This window comes from Pelodiscus sinensis, chromosome 14 (assembly GCF_052426305.1).
Source record: "Pelodiscus sinensis isolate ZL-2025 chromosome 14, ASM5242630v1, whole genome shotgun sequence".
Lineage (NCBI taxonomy): Eukaryota > Metazoa > Chordata > Testudines > Trionychidae > Pelodiscus > Pelodiscus sinensis.
In genome coordinates, this window is record NC_143065.1 from 11,971,361 (window position 1) to 11,997,489 (window position 26,129).

The 26,129-nt window shown below is 53.7% G+C and overlaps 1 protein-coding gene across 2 annotated transcripts; it reads right to left on the reverse strand.

The window, feature by feature from the left end:
• Nucleotides 1–23,219, reverse strand: MAN2C1 (mannosidase alpha class 2C member 1). Of its 2 annotated transcripts, XM_075897395.2 has the most exons (26): nucleotides 23,082–23,219; nucleotides 20,989–21,114; nucleotides 19,933–20,056; nucleotides 19,232–19,302; nucleotides 18,157–18,334; nucleotides 17,512–17,701; nucleotides 16,537–16,643; nucleotides 15,540–15,650; nucleotides 15,064–15,156; nucleotides 14,346–14,462; nucleotides 13,301–13,396; nucleotides 12,668–12,813; nucleotides 12,317–12,440; nucleotides 11,126–11,247; nucleotides 9,825–9,910; nucleotides 8,420–8,581; nucleotides 7,942–8,024; nucleotides 7,677–7,771; nucleotides 5,986–6,090; nucleotides 5,491–5,647; nucleotides 3,977–4,120; nucleotides 3,210–3,319; nucleotides 2,614–2,693; nucleotides 2,299–2,444; nucleotides 1,499–1,602; nucleotides 1–1,414 (listed from the first exon to the last, which is right to left on the reverse strand). In XM_075897395.2, exons 1-26 carry the CDS (start codon nucleotides 23,180–23,182, stop codon nucleotides 1,297–1,299), a joined length of 3,096 nt encoding a protein of 1,031 aa, XP_075753510.2. In that variant the 5' UTR covers nucleotides 23,183–23,219; the 3' UTR covers nucleotides 1–1,296. The 2 variants fall into 2 exon arrangements, 1 of the variants encoding a protein (XP_075753510.2); XR_012895806.2 differs by lacking the exon at nucleotides 2,614–2,693 and having other exon boundaries at nucleotides 1,378–1,414.
• Nucleotides 23,220–26,129: the final 2,910 nt, after the last annotated feature.

Sequence of the window (26,129 nt, forward strand, 5' to 3'; positions counted from 1 at the left end):
TTACAAACAAGATGGCTGAGTTTTACAAAGATTACAGCAAGGTGCAAGGTTTGACAAAGGTTACAATGAGTTGCAGTTTAAAACCTCAGACCTTACAGTTTAGTGTATTTGTGTAAAATCAAGTAAGCTCAGGCTCAAGCTTTTTATGCAACATCCTTTGGCGCAGGGGGCCGCCAGGCGTCTTAATCAAGACGCATTCCCGGGATGGGGTATTGTGCTAAGTGGGCACTGGGGGGCTGACTGAACTAGGGCAGCACTGGGACAGGGAGCGCCAGGCTCTCAGCGTGGGGGCCTTTGCTTGCCCTACCTGCCTGGTCACACAGTCAGGAAAAACCCGACAGAAACCAGCAGAATTGGACAGCCCTGCCCATGGGCAACAGTGAACAAAGTGTCTGGCAGGCCACATGTAGAACGCCGCTGGGCCGCAGGTTCCCCATCGCTGCTCTGGACTCCAGCTGACAGGCAGGGACTTTTGGGTTGTCCCGTGCAGCTAGGCTGCCTCTCCCCATGCCAGTGGGCCACACCCAGGACTTCTTGCTCCCTCCCTGTGGGGTGGGAGGCAGGTGCTGGATACCCTGAGTGAGGCAACAATGCACCTGTGAACAGGCAGAGACCCAGGCAGCAAGGGAACTTCTGCAAAACCTAGGCTACCTGCAGGGTTAGACAGCAGCTAAACAGGAGCTTGGAGCCTAAAAATAGGTCTGAGGAGCCTGGGTCCCTTTGCAGCTCCTACACTAGTGATTTTATGACCTGCCTTGTGCTGGGCTGAGTGAAGGGCCACAGGCAAGAGTCAGTCAGAGCTTTACTCTGCAACTGATCCAGGCTTTTCTTTAGGTTTTACAGAAAGCAGCTGCATCTCTGGAGAAAAAGTGAAGTTGCCAGTGTTAGCAATTGGAAGAAAACTCGTTAGGAAGCACAGGCCTGTAGCGCTGTAGGACATGGAGTAAAAGAAACCGATTCTGATCATATCCAGGATCAAACCCCTGCACCACTCGCCTGAAAGGGGAAGGACTCTATTCAGGATGCTCACTGTGGTCCTCGCCCCCAAGTTAGTGCCCCACCAGTCAGGCATTTACACTCAGAATCAGCGCAGACACGCCCTCCACCGCAGCCCATCTCTGCCCAGTGCTGTCTGCTTGGAGCACACAGAGACGGACGGTGCATTCTTCATCACCTCGGCTGTGTCGTCATGGTGCCGAAGCGCCCGTGGTTTGAGCAGCTAGCGAACCGCCCAGAGCATGGGGAGCTCTGCCCGGTTTTGGGATAGGGGCCGGGCTGCCAGCAGCAGTCGCCCTCTTACTGCCTCAAGATCAGGAGGAGAGAGCGCACTTGGAACGGCGTAAAGGAGAGTGTTAGGCCATGCTCCCCCAGTGGCAGATGGCTGCTGGGGTCCGGCCGTTCCAGGAGGTCACAGCTGGGGAAGGAAGAGAAGGCGAATGAAGCTGAGGCTCCAGAATACAAGGTCTCACAGAAGCCTCCTCCTTCCCCACCTACTTACTCGATTGCTTCCTTGATGGGAAGGGCAGTCCGGAGCCATGTGACCACCGTGCTGCCATATGACTCATACAGCCTCAACACCAGGCTGTCCAGCCTGTCCTCAGCCTTCATGGACAGAGAAACATTATTCTCAGGAGCAGCAAGAGAACTGCTAATACCTGCTCTCCAAATGCTTACAAAGGGGGGAGTATCATCATCCTGAGTACAGACAGGGAAACTGAGGCACAGAGAGGGGAAGGGCTGTACCTACGTGTAGGCTGTACCTGTGGCAGAGCTGGGGCTAGCCCTAGTGCAGCACTCTAGGCACTAACGTACGTTGCCTAGACAGTACAGTGCCCCGCCCACCCTCAGTGGGAAACAGCAGTTTGGGTTCACCCTTTAAACAGGTGGAAATCCAGTGGGAAGAGTTTAGGAGCCTCCCCCAGGAGCTTGGCCAGGTCTCCGCCCAGCAAAGCCGACTGGATTTGTGGGCACTCAGCAGCTCTGAGCATAAGGCCCAAGGCACTGCAAGTTGGGTGCCTAAAAATGGAAGAACCCAGAGCAGTAGCAGCTTCTCATGGTTTTGGCTAGCGTGACTTTCCTAAGTCCAAACAGCAGGCGAGGCAGCCCGATTCCCAGACCCCTGCTGTAACCACTAACCCACACTGCCTGCCCTGCCAGTGTAGCGAGAACTCGCCCGCAAGGGACTTGGCCTCTGTCAATCCCAAGCGCGGTAACAAAGCATGAGGCTAACACCAGTGCTGTGTGTCTGTGGACACCACAGCTGGCTGCCTTCAGCGCATCCCTCTTGGGGGCACCTGCCTGTTTGACGGTTTCTAGCACCACAGCTGGGGAGTCCACGGAGAAGGCGCTCCAGGCTGGACATGGCACCGAGACAACAGGAATAGTGTGCAGAGGGTAGTTCAAACTGTAGGCACAATGGATTACACCCGCCTCCTGGAAGGAGCCTGCGCAGAGAATACAACCAGGAGCTAAGCACAGAGCAGTTCGAGAAACAGCTGCACACACTCTGTCCCATACCGGGGAGTGGCTCATCTTTGCCCCACGGGCTCCCTTCATGAACTGGCCGTCTCTATGGGGCACATCTGTACCATCGGCTCCATCCCCAAAACTCACCCCTGTGGGGCATCACGGCGTAGGTGAACTGATGGTGCCCAATATCTGCAGTGGCATCAGGTGACTTTGGGGCTCTCAGCCTGGAGGAGAGGGGCGGATTAATGGAGTGGAGCCTCTTCCCCTGGCCGTGACTAAACCCAGCCCCGCTCCCTGAAAGCGCGAGTCCACGTGCACAGCCCTGGCTAGCGTCAAGCCGCCCTGCCACCCCGTCTCGCAGCAGGGTCTCCTGCGCCCTGCCCCGCAGGCTCCGTGGCAGTGCTGCGGGGAGTCCTGCCATGAGAGCGAACGCCCGCGGCGCTCACAGGACACGTTCTGTCCGGACGGGTCACCCGCTAGGATCAGAGCATTCGAGAAGCAGATCCGGCCGTGGAGCGCACGGAGCTGCAAGCGCAGGCAAGCCCTCGTGGCAGGCAGGCCTCACTGTTGCAGGCAAGCTATCTCCGTACCTGGCAGAATGGGCAGGCAGCTGATCCCGCTACAACTGGGGGACAAACTGCACTAGGGCTTCTGTTTCCAGTGCACGCGGGCCAGAAGCATCCCCAGCGAGCAGAACTGGGAAACCAAGCGCCCCGGCCCGGCCCGCCCCCGCCACTCACAGCGAGAGGGTCATCACGCTCCTGTGCACCGACGCGCCGTATTTGCAGTCGTTCAGCAGGGCCACCCCGAAGCCGTGCTCCGACAGGTCCATCCACTTGTGACTCCACACCTGGGGGGAACCACCGGCCTGGCTGTCACCCCGGACAACGCAGGCGCCACAAACTGTCCTGCTGATCACCAACATAGGGGGTGGCTGCGAAGGCAGACAAAGGCCCCTGGGGCCAGCCAGGCACGTTAAGGGAAAGCTAGCCCCGTGCCGGAAAGGCAGCTCGGGCTCCTTCATCAAACTGACCAGCAGCTGCAGCGAGGCCAGGACTCAAACTCCCCAGCTCGGGGAACCACATGACCCACAGACAGAAACGTGACCTCCTCTGCCGCTGGGCAGCTCCCACAGCAGCAAAGCGCAGGCCAAGGCAGCTGAGCCCCGCTCTGGATCCTGGAGGGTGCGCGCGACTGGCCAGGGGGAAGCTGGCCCTTTGCTGTGGCAACGTACGATGTATCTGTGCCCTCGCTAGGAAGGGTTTGACTCGGTGCCTCCAGCTTTTGTTCTCACTGGGGTCCCTGCTCTCTTGGGATACGGGGAACCTGCTCCAGGTGGATTTGCCCCCCCAGCCCCTAAGGGAGCCTGTCCCTGCAGGAGTTCAGTGTTGAGCAAGCCCCACGAGGAGCTGTTCTCGGGGCATGTGGGGAGGCGAAGGGAGGGACGGTGTCGATCTACCGGGGCTATTTCTACCCAGCGTGCTGGGCCTGGCCGCTGCCCTCTCACCTCGAATCGAGCCCAGTCCCAGGACGTGTTCCAGTGCGTCGGCCTCTGCAGGTGCCCAAACTGAATCTCATACGTTGCATTCATGCTCCGAACCCGCAAGGGGAACTCCACCTTCAGGAATCGGTGAGCCTCATTCCAGTCCACCTGCAGCAACCGTGGCAGCCAACAGGAGGCTCAGGTCATTGTGGGGGAGACGGCGGCTTCACCACAGTGGCTCCCCCATGCAGCTCCCTCAGGAACTCCCATTGTCTGCTAGGAAGTTACCCACGTGGGTGTCCGGTGGCTTAGGCGGGGGCAGGCTTTGCCTTCTCAATCAGCTAGCCTGGCCCCGCCCACACTCCGCCCCAGAACACCGGCTGCGGGCGTTCTGGGGGGCAGAGTGTTACTGCCCCCAGCGCCCGCCCTCCCTGTGCTCCGGCGTGGCTCAGGGCACGTGCTCCGGCGTGGCTCGGGCACGTGCTCCGGCGTGGCTCGGGCACGTGCTCCGGCGTGGCTCGGGCACGTGCTCCGGCGTGGCTCGGGCACGTGCTCCGGCGTGGCTCAGGGCACGTGCTGCCCACCCTCCCCGCTGCTCTGGGGGGCTGGGGCCACAAGGCTGCCTCTCTTCCCACTGCTCTGGGGGCCAAGGAGGCTTGGACCACACGACCTCCTCTGTCCCTGCTCCTCCGGAGAGGCTGGGGCGCACGTACTCTTCCCCTCCCCATGATGGGGGTGGGGCTGGGGGCCTGCCTCCCCCAGTCCCAGCTGCACCGACCATCCATGCCTACCCAGCAGAGACCTGGTTCAAGGACAGCAGCAGGAAAGTATCAAGCAAGGGCTAAAACTGTTGCCCTTGGAATGTGGGAAGACAGATAAAACCATCTCGAAGCTCTTTCCCGGTGCTTTGCGTATGCTGGCTGGGAACGGGCATCCAGGAGAGGCAGCTGAGGCCTCTGGTTACCTGCATTCGCTATCTTGGCTGCTTCTTGGCCAGGGGCGGGTATAGGGCAGGGCGAGCGGGGCGGCCACCCCGGGCCCCGTGCTTCAAGAAGCCCTGTGCATGCGCCGTGGCGCCACCGTGCATGCGCCGTGGCAAAGGGGGGCCCCGCAAAATTGTGCTGCCTGGACCCCACAAAATGGTCATCTGCCCCTGTTCTTGGCCATACACCGAAGCAGTCAAGAGCACTCTCCCTCCAGTTCCAGCCTTGGCCTGTCTAGGAAGCAACCTTTCCTCGGACCTCGCCCCAGTGAGCCGCTTCTTTGCCACCTCCAGGCAATGCACTCGCCCTGGGGCTACTCGCTGGTGCTGAACGCAGCTGCCTGCTCACTCAGCGTGCTGTGCATGGCTTCCACAGGCTGCGCTGCCTTCCAGTTCATCATTGGGTGCAAGGCGAGGCCTGGGCTTTGTGCTTTAAAGGGGTGGGTGTGTGTGTGTGTGTGTGCGTGCACACACCTCTCTCAACACTGGGATTCTCCTCCCTTCCCCCGCCCCGCAGTCCGATAAGGAGGGTGTGGCCGCACAGGCCTTTCCGCACCTGGGTCAGGAACCGAAGATAAGGACACATGGCATCCAGGATCACCTCCTGGGTGATGACACTCCGCTCACTGATCTGCAGAGAGAATTTCACGCTTCCACGCAGGCCCCCAGCTAGGACGATTTCCAGGGGCTTCAGAAGAGATGTGATTGGCTTCCTAAAACAGACGTCAAGCATAAGGGTTCGGATTCAGGAGGTGACAGCTCTGAGTTCTAAAAGTTAACGTAAGGCTCCGACACTTGGGAGACAGGGGGAGGGGGTGATAGAGAAACTTTCCAGGTAACCCTATGGCAGCCTTCTTCTGAGCTCAGAACTCCTCCGAGGCTGTGTGATCTAGTCCACGCTACTCCCTGGACACACAGGGCCGGGAAGGACAAGCACATGGCATCCCAAGCTTAGTCCTCTCTCTGCAAAGCTGGTTTGTTGCTATAATACCAAGAAGCAAAGAGCTTTGCAGCGTCCTAAAGAAGTACTCACAATGCACTGCTCACCTACCTGGTTTCCAGGTGATAATCCATCGCATCCCAAGCATCCCAGTACAAGGGAATGTCATCAAATATCACAAACTGGTTAGCACAGTGGCCATCCTGGACCGACTCTCTGAAACAAAGGCATGAGGCAGAGGATCAGCACGGGTAGATGCCACAACTTTCCACTAGCCTGGAAACAGACACCTGCTGCTTTAAGTTCTCTGGCAGGATACTAGGTGGTGAAACGTGTGATGTTCCATACCTTGGAGGAGCACCTGAAACCCCATATTCCTCATTTCTATAGAATGGTGATCTTGCACATAAAGCATGTCATGTAAGGTATCAGGGAAGGTATGATCTGGTGACAGTCACTGTTCCATGGGCACACAAAGCGATGTGTTGTATGGTTGTCACTAAAACAGGCTGTAGGTTGGAGAATCAGCCAGATATTAGCTTCCCAGAGATAACAGCAAGGGGCGTGATCAATGCCTGGGCAGGTGTCACAATAACCATCAAGAGCCATTGTCCAGCAAGGGAGCTACAATTCAGTGACTTACCCGGCTGAGGGTAATTGTTCAATCTTGCCTGGGGACTCAGCAAGGCCCACCAGACACACCTAGACTTATGGGAGTGAGGCTGTAAGAAAGACCACAAGAGCCCTGCTTAGCCTTTCTCGCACCTCCTCCCCTGCGGCAAGCGTCATGGACACGGAGAAGATTCCAACCGAGGGGACTAGCCCGGGTTTCCAGGGTGACCCTGTGTCCTATGAACTGCAATCTCCAATGGGGTGAGGAAAACTGCTTATTTTAGAGCCGTGGTGTCCAACCAGTTCTGAAGCAGTAGCCATTACAGCGGCTGCTGCTATAGCAAACTAGCCACACTCAACTGGCCAGCCACATGTGGCTAGCGGCTAGCATGCTGGACACCACGGTTCTTAGTGTTGCCTAGTCTAACAGGCTCAAGCGCTCAGACTGTGCGCTTACAGTTCAGTTTTTTGGTAACTCACTCTGAGATTTTTGCCTGCCACTTAAAAGTCACTTGGAATCTACCTTTTATAGTCAATATATTTGTTCAACTGTTAATCTTTACCAGCGAGTTTGCCTGAAGCGTGTGGTAAATTTGCTCAGGTTCTACAAAGGCTGGGGAAAGTCCACTTCTACTTGCAGGCTGTATATTCCTGAGGTGCGGTGGTGGGAGCTGGGGGTGCCTCCCTGTGTGATTCAGGAGGGCTCTGAGAGCATGCAGGCAATCCAGCCGGGGGTGCTGACCTCCACAGCGCCTGGGGGGTTGCTGCTTGCCGCTAGCAAAGCCCCGGGAGAGACAGCCCAGGCTGGAGAGTTGGGGGAGCGCAGTGGTCCCACAGTTGCAGGCTGCCCCAGGGAATCCCCTCAAAAAAGGAACCAGCCCTTCATTTGGCAGGCTGATGGTCAGCCCCACAAGAGACCTCAGATATAATGAAACTGAGGGGAAGAGGAGGCTTCAGATTACTCCCCACTGCATTTCACTGCCCCAGCTGCCAGCCGAGATGGAATCACTGAGATGGTTTGAGTGAGAGCAGATCCATATTCTACGAGTGTTAAAAAGCCTGTAGACCGTCAGCTTTCTGGGGCAGGGTCCATCTGCTCCCGTGTTCGCGCGGTGCCTGGCACAAGGGGGCCCCAACCTGCGTTGGCCCTCAGGCGCAGCCACAATAAACCCCAACACTGACGGTCCTACCTCCCCGAGTGCACCAAGCGAAGCGATATCACGCGTCCCATGGAGTCCAGGTGAGCTGCGATCACCCCGTTCTCCATGGTAACAGAGCCATCCGCCTGGCGAGGAAGAGGAAAGAATCAGAGGAGAGCACAGAGTCCCCCTCTGCCAAAGTGCCGGGGGCAGGGAGGGAGAAATGCCACTGAACACGGTCTTTGCAAACGCCGCTTGGGGGCTTTACCCATGGAGCTTCCTGGTGCGAGTGTGAGGAACCCCCAGAGCGGCTTACCTGCTTCACCACTGTCACGGGATGAGGCGGTGTTAAGGAATCCTTCACGGCAGAGTAGCCCATGCTAGGCACCTTCACCAGGGCTGAAAGGAAGAGAGGCAGAGCAGCTCACTCAGACGTGTTTCCCTTTCAGAGAGACGCCCTCTCTCCTGTCCCTTTGTCACTAGGAAACACCTCCCCTCTGCTCGGAGGTCCAGAACTGCCCACGAGAATAACTTTTCCATGTGGTGCTGAGGGAGATGGAGCCTGTTCCTAGAGATCCTGGGTAACCCGGATCTAGAGAGCATGGATAAGCCAGCGTCTCCCTCAGCAGTGAGGGGGCAAAGGCTCTGTGTGGCTGCAATTAGCCAGCCATTGCTTTGTGGGTCTATTTTTCCTGGCCCACCTCCCTACCCGTCCTTCCCTTTGGGGATTTGGCGTTCCGCTGGGCTTTGTGGGGGATGATCTCGAAATCTTTAGGCAGGCAGGACAATGGCACCTAAGGTCTCTTCTCCGGTCCTGGAGATGACTTCAGTCCGTTCCCAGGGCAAAGTGTTTAGAACAAGGAGGCTTTCTGCTGTCTCTGGACCAGTCGGCAAAAGTTTTCCAAACAAGGACTGAAGAGCGTCTTCGTGGAGCAGAGTGCCAACGCGACGGATTTCTGGGCAAAGAAAAGGCATCTCAGAGCAGACTCTTATTAATTACACAAAGTTGGCAGCCGGGCCCTCTAGAGACGCACCAAAAGCCCAGGGAGTGGGAGAAAGGATGCAGCGGGTCTCAGAGCTGCCTGTCCATCCGCCCTGCCACGCCTAATCGTAGGAAACAAGTTCTCTCTATTGCTACTCTCCCAACTCCCATCCACTAATCCTGAGCTGTATTTTTTCCAGTTAAGCCCTGCTCTCCCTCCTTCCACCACACTAACATTCTCCATCTCCCATGCAAATTCAGACTGGCCAGAAAATACTGTTAACAATGAAGGGAATTACCCTCTGGAACAACCTACCAACGGAATTCCCCATCACTGACAAGTTTTAAATCAAGGATGGATTTTTCTTCTAAAATATCTGCTCTGGGAATTCTTTTTCACAAGTTCTCCACCCCGTGTCATACTGGAGGTCAGTGAATTCTTTCCCAGCTGTCTGGCGGACGGGTCTCGCCCACATGCTCATGATCTAACTGATCGCCACATTTGGGGTCAGGAAGGGTAAGATTAGCAAAGTCCCGGGAGGTTTTTTGCTGTCTCTGCAGCACAAACCATGAGTTACTTGCTGCTTGAACCAGTGCAAATGATGGATTCCCTGTAACTTGAAGTCTTTAAGCCATGATTCAAGGCTTTCAGTAACCCAGCCAGAGATGATGGGCCTACTACAGGAGTGGGTGGATGAGGCTCTGTGGCCTACCAAGTGCAGGAGGTGATGAACGTGATGGTCCTGTCTAACTTTAAAGCCTGAGAAGATCGCAATGGTTCCTGCTGGCCTTGGAAACGATGAATCTCTGCACCTTCCCAGCAATCCTCCCTGTGCCCACTGCTCAAAGCCACCCTTCACATATACCATTTACGCCAGTGTCACCGGAGTCGTCACCGGCAGGAACCAGACATGGTGGAACCTGTATAATCTGGGTATCAACAAGGGGCATAAGGCAGACTGGCTGAGTGCAGTTGGCGCCGCCGGCATCATTCCTCCTACTAGCCTGAGTAGGAAGCAGGATGTGCAGAGCAGGACAGCAGGTCAGGACCTGTTGGTGATTATCAACACCAACAGCATCTCTCGGGGTTGGAACAAAACCAAACAGTGACCAAAGCAGGTGAGGCATCAGGTCAGAAAGCAGGACCAAGCCCTTTCAAAGCCCACCTGGTGGAGTGTTACAATGAACCCAAGCCACTTGCACAAATCACTCCTCACCTGCGTAATACCTCAGGGCATCCTCCACAACTAGCTGGATGCAGCTGCCCGGCAGCACGTCATGAAACTGATTCAGGAGCAGCAGCCTGAGCAGAGGGGATCGAGGCAAGCACCAGAAGAGAGCAATAGATTAATCTCGCCGTAAATGAACTACGGCCCCCTCATTCTAGTGGCCGAAGCCTTTGTATCTGGCAGCAGACCGATGGGGACCGCACCCGTCAGGCAATTCTCCCATGCATGTGGTAACTGGCCTGCTGGCTTCCGGTCACCACGTTCGTTTCAGCCTATTCTGCTGGGCCCTGCTCTGCTGTTATTGGAGACAAGAAAAGAGCAGCCGGCTCGCAGGCCCTGAGCTCTCTTAGCAGTCAGCTGAGCCAGGCATCTCCTGGCCTTCTTCTGGGACTAGCCGTGTACTCGTTTACAGTTAACCGATAAGCAGCCTCCCCCCACACCCCGCTGCATCTGTATCAGAAGCCACAGGAATGGGGGGTAGATGGGGAGCTGGCTCCCCATTCCTGGAACTGCCTGCCCCCCCGCACTGCCTCCCACAGAGGCAGCAGCGTGGGGTGCAGGTGGGAGTGGGTGCTCAGGAGAAGAGGCAGCAGCATGAGGGGGTGGCAGGTGGGAGCCAGTACACATGGGAAGTGGCTTTCAAGCCAGCTCTCTGTGCATACCAGCTCCCACAGAGCCGCCTTCCCTCCCCCCAGCATGGCTGCCTATCAAAGGTGGTGGGGAGGGGCAAGTGGGAGCCAGTGCTTGCGGGGAGCTGGCTCCCACCTGCCCCCTTGCGTGTAAACATGTAACCGCTAAACATTTCAGGGGCTACATGCTTACCCAAACACACCATTTTTAACATCCCTAGCCGGGAGTTTTCTTTGCGCACGGCTGGGAACTCACAGAAGCAAAAGTACTTGGTTCTTCAATTCCCCACAAAGGCCGCAGCCTCGGGCACTGGTGGCATCTCGGCCTCTGTCTGTGGCCACAGTATTTTAGCTTCCTGGGCTCCACACGTTTTTGTCTAATGGCCTGGGAGAGTCAGGAGGTCAGATGATCTAATGGACCCTTCTAGCCTTAAACTCTATGAACTACGATATACTTGTCCATAGAAGAAATTCTTCTAAACCTGTCTGTTGCAGTGCTCTAACACTGAGGTAGGGTACTGGTGCAGATACATATAACAACTTGGATCTGCATCTGTTAAGCATCACAGATGCAGATCCAAATTTTTGTAGCCACTGAGGGCTTTAATTATCCCTGCGGCTTTATTCAACCGAGGATGACACTCGGACGAGCTACTTTACCTCCAGAGATGCTCCAGTTTGCTGGAAGGATATGGGAAGGTACTGTTCTGGGTCAGAGCAAAACTACTCAGTACTTCAACATCATGGAGTATCCGCTCGCACTCCCGATTCTCTTTCTTTATCTGATCCCAAAGCAGAACAAAACAGGTTTTTAGCAAGATCTGCATCAGAGATTTTTGCCAGCTGTAAGCAAAACACTAGTTCAGGCATCATAATGCAGACTGTAGCTATTATAAATTTACAGCTAGCAATGAGATTCTCTTTTCTCTGGGGGTATCTTCTCCAGCGCTCTTCTGACTCGAGCAATCAACCCGAGATCCTAATGAGCAACTTCTGTTCATCTCTGGTCCAAACAAGAGCATCCCTCAAATTTTCGAACACACTTCAAAGAAACCCTTAGAAATAGTTTAAAGCTGAGACTTAAGGTCTGTGAATTAAACAGCATTGCCCAGCAGTGCTAAAAACCCAACCCACCAATCCTGGGCCAGTGCATGAGGCCTAGCAAGCAGAACCGACTAGAAAGAGGAGGATGTGTTTATATTTGAACTCAGTGCAGACCTGCTCAACACAGGGCTAAAAAATATGTCATTAAAAATGGGTTGTCTGCAGAAGGCTAGTCTAACTAGGGCTCAAGTTAGATGAGAGTTTTCTGTTCATTTTCCCAGTGTAGCCAGAGCACTGATCAATAGGACATTGGGCTCTGTCCTGGTAACGTGAATTGGACAAACCAGGAAAATTAAAATGGGCTCATCGCTCTAGAGACTCACAAGGTTTGTGTGTCCTACTATGGTGCTAAATTGCACAAAGGACGGCATGCCAAGGAGGTGGATTCAGAGCAGAAGCGTGTGGTACAGTCAGAGTTAACACTGATCTAGATCAGTGCCGTGGTGGGCAACCTGCGGCCCATCTGGGTTCTACATTTTGCTTACTGTTGCTGCAGGCAGGTTTGGCTGCCAGGGGAGCTCACAGCAATCACAGCACTGCTGTGGTTCCATCGGCGCATCCTGAAAATTCTAGGTACGCAAGCAAGTGCAGGTAGCAAAGCTCCTCTGTCCCGGGAGAGCATCGTGGCTACAACAAGCTTGCGGCCCAATGAGATGAAGGAAGCCCGCTCACTAGCCCAGCTTCCCCTCCCTGACCTAGATAGTTTCTACCCCTTATTTCCTCTCCCTGCCCCGGTCAAGTGGCAACCTGGGCCTGGGTCGTATAAGTGCCGTTGTGCAGCTCCAGGAACAATTCTCCTATCCAGGTGCACAGCTGGGGCTCTTCCTTCTCCAGCACAGAGAAAAACTGATCCGGTGTGGACATCTGAACCCTATGGGGGAGAAATGCAGGGTGTGACCAGACAGGCTGAGCTGAGCAACTCCTGCCCCCTGCCCAGGGCACGAGGAGCCATGGAAAAGTCACGGCCCCCGTCGTGAATCATCAGCCCCACGCTCCACCACGCTAGGGCCCAAGGGGTTCGCTGAACACTCCCGAGAGTCAGCAGCTGGCATGGACTTTGAAGGATGCGCAAGGAGAGAAGGCAGAGTCTCCGCGGACCTGGGTAACCCATCTACGTCTCTCATTCTTGTCAGCCTGTCCAGCATCTTCTGGGTGGGGCCGCCGCCTCCGTCTCCAAACCCAAAGAGCGCGGTGCTGTGGTTCACCTGGCCCTTGTCTCTGTTGTTGTTCATGGTTTTCAGCATCTAGAGGAGATTGCGCACACACAGCACACGTGGTGTCAGGCCCTTGCCCAGTCACGACCCGGAGAGCCCTGCGGGCATAAAGATCAGGCACTAGCTCGCTGCCTTCCCACTGTGATCGTTCTCGTTCTGGCTCCGCCTCATGGAATACTTTCACCCGGGCCAAGGGACACAGAGGCTGGAGGAGCTGAGACCTCTCCTGCAGTGACTCATCAGCTCCCCTCTCCCTTGTGACTCTATCTTTAAAATGCAGCTAACGGTAACAAGTCCAGGCCCTGACACTGCGCAGCCAGCCAAATCTGGGCTTTGCTCCAACGTCCCAAGTCGCCACCTGCTCAGCCTGTCACCTTTCCCCGCCCCCGCGCCACATGGCACTCCCCTCCAACAGCCTTTGCTTACGTCCCAGATGGCGGGGACACTCCCTTGCAAGCTGGGTACAGCAAGACAGGCAGATGCATACGCCATCCGCCCTCGACGTCACATCACTCACCTCCTCCACTTGACCTTGTAGCCCATAGGAATTGCCTGGCGGGAAATGGGTCAGAACTTGGGAGCCGTCGATGCCTTCCCAGAAAAAGGTGCTGTGCTGGAAGAGACGAAAACGTCACCAAGAGGGCGTCTGTTTCAGCCTCCCAGAACAGCGAGAAGGGAATGCCTTAGTCCAGGAGTTACTGAAAAGAAGCTTCAGGTTGCCCACCATTCATTTTTCAAACTTGTTGGTCTTCCTGACTCAGCATCTTACCACGATGTGGTCCGGAGCCTGGTTGTGGGCTAGGAGATGCCTGAGCCAGGCAGCCTCATACACACAAACGGACTAGCCCACATATACAGCCTGTGCATGGATCACACCCGCACGTCCAAACACACGTTGTACAAGCCTACAGTCCATGGGTACCCTCCCTCAGTCCTCCACTGACAGTCACTTAAGGCATCGACTGCTGGCACACAGTCAATTGTCCTCGGCACATGCACTTTGCTACACAGAATTCACAGGCCTGGGCTGAATCAAAACCAAATGCCAAGCAAAGAAGCAGGGAAATCAGCAGAACAGGAGGCTTTGGACTGGGTCACATTCCTCCCCCTCTTCCTGCAGCTCTTGGCAAGTGCAAGGGTAGGATCATGGCTTCTCTCGCGCTGCCCTACTGTCCAGGATAGGCCAGGCTGGGCTGGGCAGGGCAAGGAGCCGGAGACTCCGACTGACATTTTAGGGGCTGTCAGGGGATAGAATAAGAGAGCGACCACTAGGGCTGTGTCTCTCCAGTTCTGTCGCTGCCCTCGCAAGGCCTTTCTTATTGGCTAGTAGGAAGCAACAGAAAGTGGAGGAAGCGTCTTTGTCGGGCAGGACTTTAGATGCGATCTCCAGGCCACTCTCAGGGCTCCAGAACCAACCGAGGTCAGTGCCCCATATACCAGGTGAGCTCTCTGTCCGAGGGCCTATGCCCAAAGAGCCGAAAGAACAGGTCAGCTGGGGGAGGATCGGCCACGGGCAAGCCCACTGGGCAGATTCAATACACACGCAGGGAAGCCCAGCTCACCGGGAAGGTGTTCACCAGGCTCCAGCTGAGTTTCTGAGTGAGGAACCGTCGTATCCCACAGCCACGCATCAGCTGGGGCAGCTGGGCCGAGTAGCCAAACGTGTCGGGCAGCCAGAACTGGGAGAGAAGAGAAGAGAGCACGTGAGAAACCCAACTCCCATCCGAGCCAGGCACACCCATCTCCCCTCACACCTCCAGGGCCGAGATGGGAACAGGCCCAAGTTCTGGAGATGCTGTATATTCGGCCCTACTGCCCTGCACAAGGGCCCCCAAACTGGTGAAAATACTGCTAGGTAGTAGGTGCTGGGGAGTAGGAGGAGGAATGCAGCACTGATACAACCAGTGCCCTAGCAGCCTCTGGCTAGAATTTCTTGAGGCTGGCCCAACACATCAGTCCTCGGGAGACCTGGTGTCAAGTCCCTGCTCTGCCACAAGCTTCCTGTATATCCCTGGCCCAGTCACTTTGCTTGTTTGTGCCTCAGAATCCCCATCTGTACAATGAGAATGTTCTACCACCCCCAGGAGTGCATGAGGATAGCTACAAGAGACGGAAAGAACTCCAATACTACAGCGATGGGCCCCATTCATACCAAGAGTTCACTCCTAAGCGAGCGTGTCCCCCCAAGAACGAAGCAGAGACACTGGGAATATCAGTTCTGGAAGGGTCCACACTGCGCAGCTCCCTCCCATAGAGGATCCACTTAGGAGGAAGATGTACCTCTGAGCAGAGCCTCCCAAACTGCTGCTGGAAAAACCGCTGTCCCAGCAGGAACTGACGCACCATGGATTCGCCACTGGGAAGATTCCCGTCCTGTAGACAAGAGCAGCCCTGAGGAATTCTGTGCAGATCTGTTCCCATTGCCAGCAGAGAAAGGGGAGTGGCCACCCCACTGTGCCCCACAGCAGCCCATGAGCAGAGGAACGGTCGGAGCAGCCAGACCAATGGCCCGTCTAATCTGGCATCGTGTCTTAGGGTGGCCAGGGCTTCAGAGACAGGCATCCTACACCCACCAAACTGCAACACTATCCCACGGTTCCCAGATGGCAGGGTTAGCGTGACAGGGCTCCCTGGGCTAGGGTGTGGGTCCAAAGCCCCTCTCCTGAGGGTCTGAGCAGAGCACTCTGAAGAGAAGGTGTCTGGGACTCGGTGACTGATCCGGTCAGACCAGTGCAGAAGAGCTGCTGTGTTCTTACCATTTCTACCCAGGTGCCGCCAACAGGTATGAACCGCCCTTCTTTGGCAAAGTCCTGAATCTGAGCATACAGGCCAGGATACCGGTTCCTCACCCACTCAAACTGCTGGGCCTGCAGAGAAGACAGAACCATAAACACATACGGAGGTTCCCCTACCCCACAAGCTTCAGGGAGAAAACATGCCTCTCGCCAATTTGTGTAAAACTTCTGGCTTGCAGCTGACAACCTGCATTTTCTGCAGGCGTTGAAGCTCAGTGCTAGCATGACTGGGTAGGCCTGGCAGGACAACTCTCTGTTAAGGATCTTAAGTAGCGTGTATTTCACTAATCGAATAGTCGATGCATTTTTTGCATCAACTATTCGATTAGTCGATAGGGCGGCGCTGCCCCTTTGAAATGCCGCCATAGCGTTTCAAAGGGGCAGCGCCACACAGAACCCAGGATCAGCTGGGGACTCCCCAGCTGACCCCACACTCCATGCACAGCTGATCCTGAGCTCCGTGGGCGCTGACCCATTGAAACGCTGTGGTGGCATTTCAATGCAGCAGCACCGCACAGCTGATCCCAGGCTTAGCGCTGCATGGAGCTTGGGGTCAGCTGAGGACTTCAGCTGACCCCGGGCTCCCTGTGGTGCTGCCCCTTTGAAACACCGCCACACAGAGCCCAGGCTCCCTGCGGCACTGCCAAAGTACCCCCCTTTTCCTCCCCTTGCTGCCTCAATCTGATAGAGGCAGCAAAGAGGGAGAAGCAACTAGCATAAGCATTTGCTTATTGGATAATCAACCAGCTGACTAGTCTTTACCATCCCTACTCTTACTGTGCACGAGGCTTGGGCACTAATCTCTCTGCACCAAGGATTGGGAGCATGGTAGAAGCAACTTGGAGCCCATGAACGAAGCAGTCCCCCTTTGCACACACCGCAGCCCCTTCCAGCTCCACAGAACATGCACTGCCTTTGTTCCAGGTGTTTCGCTGCCCACCTGAAGATGCGAACTCACCTGTGAGCAGACAAACGTGAACTCCGGGTTCTTCTCCATCAGGCGTATGACAGTCACCCAGCTGCGAGCGCACTTGCGGACAGACTCCTCGTATGGCCACAGCCAGGCTGCAGGGACAGGGGCAGGCTGATCTCCCTGTGGCCATGTGGCCTTTTCATTTTAAATGGCCGTTACTGTATGTACGGCTGCTGTATATTGTATATACCGAGGGCTGCTGAAGCCATGGGGAAATCATGCTATTAAAACCGCAATGGATTGAAGCATGGTTGTAAGTCCTGAGCAGTCCCCGGCTCACAGGGCTGCTGCCTCTCCTGGGGACCTCACTCCCTCTCCCCCACAACAGTCTGGCGTGGGAAAACCCCACTGGGAATTTGAACTCTAGGGGCCTGGCAACGGAAGGCTTCGACATGCCCCTTTGTAAAAGAAGCGTTCAGCCCTGTGGCAGTCCAGCCAAGACGACATGGCTGTGCACATTTTGTAACTGATAGCCACGACGTCCCTCTCCCTTCCCCTAGAGCAGGGGTGGGAAACCTGAGGCCCGAGAGCCGGATGTGGCCCCCAGCTTGCCTGGATCCAACCCCCAAGGCTTGGGGCTCCCCCTCAGCATTGGGGAGCCCGCACTGGTGCTCCTGCCCCCCTGCTGTCCCTCTGTGGGGCTGGAGCCCACAAAATCTACTAGCCTGGGCCTGCCTAAGCTCTGGTGTGTGAGGGGAATGTGGGGAAAGTCTTTCTCCTTCTCAGTCGGGGCCACGTCAGTGAGGGTTGGGTTTTTTGCTTCTCACTTGTGTGCAGCCCCTGACTGATTTTTCTGAGTGTCAGCAACCCCTGCCCTAGAGGCTCAGAGCGTCACTTCCACAGCTCCCTCAGTGCCTGGTCATCTGGGAGCTGTTCCCCTCTGGCAGCACCCAACATCACTGGCTAGCCCTGCCAACCACAGGCCTGTCAGTAGGCACGCGACGCCTGGGCCGTTCTTACCAGAATCGATGTGGCAGTGCCCCATCGCGTGGATCGTGTGCTGGCTGTCTCCGTTCTTCTGGCTGAAGATGGAGGAAGCGAGCTGCCGCGCTGCAGGGAAGGTAGCGGGGTCCGTGACGTCAAGCAGATTAACCATCTGATTGGCCACGTACAGCGCCTGGAAGCTCCGCTGGTTTTCCTCCCCGAGGAACTGCAGGAAGGCAAGAGTGAGAAGCGACAGAAGCTCAGCTCAGCAACTCGGTTATACTGGACAGGCTGAGCATCTATATGAGGCAAGGGCCGACTCCTGACTCAGCCATCCCAATGCAACTGCACATGTGGACAGCCCCTTAGCCATGTCCTACCAACCGCCTGCCTCTATCCCAAGGACACATGTAGCCCAACACAATACAGAGCCCAAGTGGCGTTTCCTTCACCTAGTGTATGCTTCTTGGCACTCTGAGGCTGTTAGCTGGCATTAGGAGACAAAGAAGACACTTCCAGCTGCACAAAAGTTACCATGGCAAATACCTGTTCCCTCCTTCAGGTCTTTTTGGTGGAGACTGGCGTGCTGGGGAAGGAGGACAATCCAAGGGAGTCATAAAAAAGGAGTGGGGAGGAATGTAGAGGAGCTGGAGAAGAGAGATTGAGGATTAAAGTATTTACCTTGGCCATGTCCACTAGTATCTCAAAATCCACCAGCAGCTCATAGACATCCCTGTGGAAGACCACAAGTTCCGCCTGGTTCAGGGTGAACTTCTTCTCAGGGTCAGGAGGTGCAATGAGGCTGCCTTTTCCTGCCCCGAAGAGACCATTGCAGGCAACTTCCACGTAGACAGTAAGACTGCAGAAACGGAAACAGAAGTCACCTGAGGTCAATGGGCAACTCGCTGTGTTCTCAGAGTGAGAGTAGGAAACAAGATCTGCCCCAAGCAGAGGAACAGTCGGAGCAGCCAGACCAATGGCCCGTCTAGCCTAGTATCCCATCTTAGGGTGGCCAGTGCTCCCGAGACAGGCATATTACACCCACCGAACTGCAACACTATCCCATGGGCGACGCACTTCGCCCTGGTCCTAGCTAGTGAGCTGCTCACACCCTGAAGCACAGTGATAATCCTTGCCATTGTCATCCAGCCAGATGTCACCTCATGTGCGGAGCAGTCAATGGGTGACAACTAGGGCTGTCAAGCAATTAAAAAATTAATTGTGATTGATTGCGCTGTTAAACAAGACGACCACTATCTATTTAAATATTTGTGGGTGTTTTCTACATCTTCAAACATACTGATTTCAATTACAACACAGAACACAAAGCGTATAGTGCTGATACTGGCCTCCATGTGGTGCTGCCCCTTCGACATGCCTCAGAAACCAGGGTGAGTTGGGGACTCCAGCTGACCCCAGGCTCTCCACAGCGCTGCCCCTTTGAAAGTCTGTGGCAGCGTTTCAAAGGGTCAGCGACGCACAGCTGATCCCGGGCTCCATGAAAAATGCGTGCGATTAACACGTGTTCATTTTTTGAACGCATTAACTCTGCCCTGCATTAACACGCATTAATTGACAGCCCTAGGGACAACACTGCACCACCGTTCCTCACACAGCTCTGAAAAGAGAGGCCTGAGCACTTGTCCCTTGGCATGTCCAGAAGCATGTGGTGCGGCTACACCAGGCGTGACTCCTGGGCCCTCCAACTAGTGCAGGGTGAGGGATTCCCTGAATTTCTGCAAGCATCAATGCCCACCTGTGAGGGTCTGTCTCTTTGAGGGCTTCTGTCAGGATATAGCTGGTCTTCTCCCCTTCTTTCGTCAAACCCTGTGTATCAAGACAGGGAGAAGGGATGTTAAAATAGCACCATGACAACACCCACATCAGAGAGATTAACACAGATTCAATGGGAACAGCTGCCATTCTGCAGCAATACACAGTCGCTAACCCCTGGCTTGTCGATCCAGAACAGCAGAAGGGCCCCTTTGGACACATAGCAGATTATCATGGAGTGGTGCTTACAGAGAGCTGTGCTCACTGTTTGCCTACAGGACTAGCACAAAGAGCATTTGCAGTGCCCTGTCAAATGAAGGAGATTTAGCTCATCCTCAACAGGACAAGTCTCTATCCCCTGACAAACACACACTGAAAACACCATGGAAAGGGCCGGTTTTCCCTGGAGAGCTGCTGCTACACTAGCGTTAATCCCAAGTCCGTGGGGATTCCCTGCCAATGATCAGAAATATTGTATTAAAAAAATCCACAAACCAGGGACATGCTAGGTACTTAGAGGAAATTAAAATCCAGTCTGGTTCAAGCCACGTAACAAAGGGCAGGGAATTCCTACAGCCCCCTTCTGAGGGCTGAGACAGAGGATACGTCACGGACTCAGCTCTGACTGCAGCAATTCCCCTGGCCTAGTTCTAAGTTAGATCTAGCACAGACACATGCACTTACCTGGACTGGCTGTGTGTCCCGCCACACCATTCCCTCCCCGTCGCTCTCCCACAGGAGGTGCACTTCCTTTCCCGTCCATTCCCTGGGGATGCTAAGCTCCACTTTAAACCAGCAGGTCCACCACCTGGCAAAGACAGGCCCATATACTCCTGAACTCATGCTGAGCCATGCATGAGGAAGTATTTCCCAGTGCAAGGCTAACACAAACATGCTATCACAGCCTCAGTAGAATCTCGAAGGACGTCTGTGAAGAAGCCAAGCAGGACACGCACGTGCCAATGCTCAAACGCACGCAGGGGACAGCTCCTCCTTTTATATTTTAACAGGAGTGAAAAACACTGAACTGACAGCCCCCAAGACAGGTCTGCTCTGTGTAGATCTGGTACGACAGAGCATGCTCAGCAGCATAACAAGCATCCCATACTGATACACATCAAGCGAGACTCATCAGGAACATCCATGGGCACTTTGTTCTCCACAGCTCATTCAGGCTTTTACCCCCTTGATGAATGTCTCCTAGGAACTGGATCTACACACACCTACACATTCCACCCAGGTCCCCAACGAGCTAGGGCATCTCAGACAGTTGCCAGGTGGACCATCCAGCTGTCTAATAGCAGTTTGACCCACTGTCTCAGAGAAATCAGGACACAGAGATAACAGTAGCCCCATTTTCATGGCATTCTCCAATCCAGGAGGGCTCGGCAGTGCAGGAGGCAGCAATTCCATGGAGACAAAGGAGCTGCCATGCTGGAAGCAGAAGATGCACACAAAGGGGGTCTTACATTACAGGTGGGGTGAGACCAGAGGAGATTGTAATTGCAGGAAAATACCAGCTACCCACTAGACAGGAAAAAGTCTCAGAAGGGGGGACAAGAGACTAAATCAACCCTATTTCATGAAGCCCCAGTAAAAAATGAAATATCACCCAGCTCATTGTGTCCTCAAGGAGCAAAAACAATGGTGACTTCACATCACTACCTCATTTAAATAAAAGACAGTTAAAAATCAATTCAAACTCCCAGGTCATCTTGTTCCTCTAAGGCTGATACTTACGTAGGTCCAAAGGAGTCCCCAACTTTCACAGGTCTGAATTCTTGTCTGACAGCTTCATCATATGGGATTCGCTGTGAGCTCTGGAAGCAGGAGAGGGACACCAAAGGGTAGGTGTCCCCAAAAAGCCTGCAGTAAAGATGATAGGCAATAAAGCAAAACACCTTGAGGTACTAGGATCAGTCTTCAAGTCTCCCAACCAAGGCTAAAGTTTTGCCACACTTGTCCCCCCCGGAGGTCCAAGAATACATAAACATTCCATTAAAATAAAACCCCCATGTTTTAAAAAACTAACCATTACATTTCTGTGTTAGCCTGACAAGCCTGAGTGCCCAGCATGGAATGTGAACACCATCAGCGGCAGAGCAACTGTATCTGCGCCTTGTATGTTTTCACTCCCACAAATGCCAACCCATGGGGATTTTTCTTTGTTCCCACAAACCATATAGAATCTCTAGCCCAGCTTTTCGTGCTGAAAAAGGGCCAAATAAACTTAGACCATTAAAGATCCCCAATGACATCGATTCTACAATTTCTCTAGGTAACCTGCTCCAGAACTTAATTATCATTATAAAGTTTTTCCTACTGTACCTCCTATATCTCCCTTGCTGCAAACTAAACTTGACCTCAGCAGATGCGAAGAACAATTGATCACCATGCTCTAACAACATTTCCCTTTTGTTTCTATTTAAAGGACAGAAATTCTAGAAAGCTCTTTTCAAGCAAAGGCTAGAACAGGTATTCCTTATATTAGCATAAGATGAAGCTGTGACAATTGACACTTGCTGAGGATCTGTTCCTAAGTGTACTCACATGAACTAGGTACAAAGGTAACATAGTACAATTATCTACTTGTACAGATTTCAAAGATACTAGCTGCGCAGGAAGAAATGTAGAGTCCAGATAGAAATTGCACTTTTCAAACAGCACCATGCAGTCCTCATTTCATGTGAGTTATGAAGGGGGTTACACTGTAATTAGTGCACACACATGAACTAAGATTTTTGACCGTCTATGATTTCTTCTCCAGGAAAATATGATAGAAGGATTTTTTGAAAAAATATTGAAGGTGTCTCTCTTAAGCTATCACCCCACAGTAGTGGTGGCTACACTGTGCTGCTGTCTGAGTAGTGAGTGTAAGCAGAGAACTAACGGTGAGAACAGATGTATCAATCTGAGACTGGTAGATTCCCACTTTCTCCCACCCAGCCTAGCCTGCCTGACTCCTCTGCACCTGATGGGCAGGGGTGGAAGGGGATACACGCCTGTGTGGCAATATGGCTGATCTCACATTGAGTTTCCTGGGCATGCAGTTTCAGGCCCCAGCCCTGCAATGTATCTGTACAGAAGGAAGCCCTATTAACTTCATGCTAAAATTCGACACTCTCCGCGGAGGCCTGAACAAAGACTCCAGCTATCTTACCCATTACAAAGATAGCTTCCCTAATTATCACCTCTAACACTATTAACTCACAGACATCTACCCTTCCCCACCTCTAATATCATTAACTCACAGGCATCCCCCTTCTGTTCTGAAATGTGATTTGTCCTTTTCATATGTGTTCATTTTTTTAATTGTATCCTTTGGTATATATGGTTGTGACTATTTTCTTCCACTATTTGATCTGAGGAAGCGGGTCTGGCCCACGAAAGCTCATCATCTAATAAACCATCTTGTTAGTCTTTAAAGTGCTGCATTGTCCTGCATTTTGCTTCAGCTACCCCAGACTAACCCGGCTGCATCTCTATCACTATTCACTCCAGTGAGTCTGGGCGTCGGCGGAGAGGAGACCCTCGGCCCTGCAGCGGGACACTCCGGAGGCAGCAGCACTGGACCCGACCAGCCCAGCTGCAGAGGAAGCAGCCGCGGGAGGGGAGGGGGAGGAGCAGCAGCGCCCCCGGGGGGTTAAAGGCAGGTTGCAGGGGCCGGACTCAGAGCAGCGGCGCGCGCCCCGTCCCGAGCTGCCCCCGCTGCAGGGCGGGGCTCACCGAGGCGCGCGCCGCGTCAGAGCCCTGGAACGCGCGGGGCTCGCGCGCACTCGGCAGCGCAGGGGCGGGGGGAGAAGCCGAAGCCCCGGCCCCGGCCCGGCTCCCACCTGCCCCGGAGGTTGCAGTCGGGGAAGTAGCACTCGGAGAGGAGCTTCTCGGCCCGCTCCAGCGTGGTGCGCCAGTGCTTCCGCACCTGGGGCCCGGCCATGGCCGCCACCTCAGGCAAGCCAGGCCGTCGGGCCCACTGCGCTTGCGCAGAGCGCTCCGGCCCTGCTCGCTCATTGGGCAGTGAGCGCCCCGGGGGCGGAGCTGCCCCGCCCCTTCCTGTCGCCTAGCAACGGGCAATCGCGGTTGGGCCTGGGTTGCCTCCTGTCCCTTGCCCCAGGGCGCCTCCTTGCGGGTCGCGCCTGCGGCTGCCTGGGAAGGCGTGGCCGGGTCATTGGCTGCGCTGCAGGCTCCCGGGCCCAGTGCAGGCGGCGAGTGCAGAGCCGGGCCCTGGCGGCGGAGCGGAGCTGGGGAGGAGGCGGGTGCCAGGCGCGTCCCACGCTGGGACGCAGCAGTCACCGCTCACGCCTTGTCCAGATGCTCCCACAAACGATCCCAAACATGGCAGGGAAAAAAATTGGTTGAGCGGAAAAAAAAAAAGTCACTGCGTCTTTAAATGCCCCTGTCCCCTGCCCCCGCCAGACGTGGCAGGGGAAGAATGTCCCTGCTGGCCTTCCCTCCGTGAAAAACAGAAAATACAGAAAATGCTGCATGTTTGACATGTCCGCTGTTTTCTTCTTCTTTTTATCAGACAGAAGACGCAGTACAGGCAAAAACTGGACACCTAGCAACTCCAGCCTGGACAGCTGTGGCTCTGCCTTTTTCAATGTAGCAAGCACCAACCCTGCTGTGGCTCTGCTGCTCCCGGCCTTCCTCTTTCCCCAGCACACTGTGGGAGGGAACTAGCATTTAAACTGGAACCCCCCAGCACTGGTTCCTGCTTCCCTCTCCCCCTCTTGCTTGTAGTCAAGTAGTGATTCAGCTACCCAATAACCTCTTACCAGGTAGCCAACAAGTCACGTACATTCCTAATGAAGAGACAAACTCTAAAACATAAGAACGGCCATACTGAATCAGATCAAAGTCCATCTAGCCCAGTGGCCAATACCAGATACCCCAGAGGGAGGGAACACAACAGGTAATCTTCACGTGATCCTGTCACCCACCTCCAGAGAAACAGAGGCTAAGGACACCATTCCTACCAATCCTGGCTAATAGATTCATGGAGATTAGGTCCATGAAGGGGTATCCAGCTCTTTTTTGAACCAGAAGTGGGGGATCCACAAAAGAACCCCAAAACCTTATCTCTACAGGCTTTGGTACAAAAACTTCCCCCTCAAAATCCTACTACGCGGACTTCGGGGAATATCCACTACCATCACCCAAGTATTTGTAAGAAAGCCAGGGAAGAAATCACTTGGGAAATTTCATCTCTAAAATAACACCAGGACACAAAAATTAACCAATACCGGTTAATTAGAAAAAAAGCCCAAACTTCTATTATCAATACTACCGTTGCAAGCATAGTTAAGGTGGCTAGATGGTAAGGGCCACCAATTGATATACTCAGAGAAAATTCCGTGGGTTAGAAAGCTTCATAAAATCATAGACTGGAAGAGACCTCAGGAGGTAATCAAGCCAAGCCCCTTGCCCAAGGCAGGACCAATCTCAACTAAATCAACCCTGCCAGGGCTTTGTCAAGCCAAGATTTAAAAACTTCTAGGGATAGAGAGTCCACCCCCTTCCTGGGGAACCCATTCCAGTGCTTCACCACTCTCCTAGTGAAATAGTTTTTCCTAATATCCAACCTAAACCTCCCCCATTGCAACTTGAGCCCATTGCTCCTTGTTCTGCCATCTGCCACTACTGAGAACAGCCTTTCTCCATCCTCTTTATAACCTCCCTTCAAGAAGTTGAAAGCTGCTATAAAATCTCCCCTTACTCTTCTCTTCTGCAGACTAAACAAACCCAAATCCCTCATCCGCTCCTCATAGGTCATGTGCTCCAACCCCTAATCACTTTGGTTGCCCTCTGCTGGACACTCTCCAATGCGTCCACATCCTTTCTCTAGTGGGGGACCCAGAACTGGACACTCCAGATGTGGCCTCACTAGAGCCAAATAAAGGGAAATAATCACTTCTCTGGATCTGCTGGCCATTAATATGCCATTAGCCTTCTTGGCTACAAGGGCACAGTGTTGACTCATATCCAGCTTCTCATCCACTGTAATCCCCAGGTCCTTTTCTGCAGAATTGCTTCTTAACCAGTCGGTCCCCAGCCTTTAACAATGCTTGGGATTCTTCCGTCCCAAGGGCAGGACTCTACACTTGTCCTTTTTGAACCTCATCAGATTTCTTTTGGCCCAATCATCTAATCTGTCTAGGTCATTCTGGACCCTATCCCTGCCCTCCAGCGTGTCTACGTCTCTCCCTAGCCAGAGAGAAAAAACATTTTTAACAGCTCAGACATCAGTTCCAAATTTCCAAACCATAAAACAATAAAACCTGATGGGTTAACTAAACTTTGCCCATATTGTGAAAAGACTTTCCTTGGAGAAAGAGATGGCCTCGCATCTCCATGTTACCTGAAAGAAACTGTTCTGACTCTGACAAAGGAGAGAAAAGTTTAAAAATTCCTTTGTCCCAGTTTGAAATTCCTATTCTGCATTACTATTAGCTGACCAGATACCTGGCTAGGGACAGGAGACCCCTTAGCCACCAGGCTGCTGGTGAGCCCTCATGGTTATGACAAAGGTTTTCTGGAAATCTAAGTATACTATATCCATTGGATCCCCTTTGTCCACATGTTTGTTGACCCCCTCAAAGAACTCTAGCAGATTAGTAAGGTATGATTTTCCTTTACAGAAACCATGTTGACTTTCCCTCAAATTATATTCATCCATGTGTCTGACAATTTCATTCTTTACTATAGTTTCAACTAATTTCTCTTGTACTGATGTTAGACTTACCGGCCTGTAATTGCCAGGATCACTTCTAGAGCCCTTTTTAAATATTGGCATCATGTTAGCTTCTTCCAGTCATTAGGTATGGAAGGTGATTTAAAGGATAGTTAATAGATCTGTAATTTTCCATTTGAGTTCTTTCAGAACT

Bases quoted from the DNA above. Each gene is read 5' to 3' on its own strand.
- MAN2C1 (XM_075897395.2), bottom strand. From the start codon at position 23,182: ATGGCCGGGCCCCAGGTGCGGAAGCACTGGCGCACCACGCTGGAGCGG. The intron at 6,091-7,676 runs GTAGGACCGTCA...CCTTTGTTTCAG, and splicing joins CGCTTGGTGCACTCGGGGAG to AGAGTCGGTCCAGGATGGCC. The intron at 5,648-5,985 runs GTAGGTGAGCAG...CGTCTGTTTTAG, and splicing joins GATTATCACCTGGAAACCAG to GAAGCCAATCACATCTCTTC.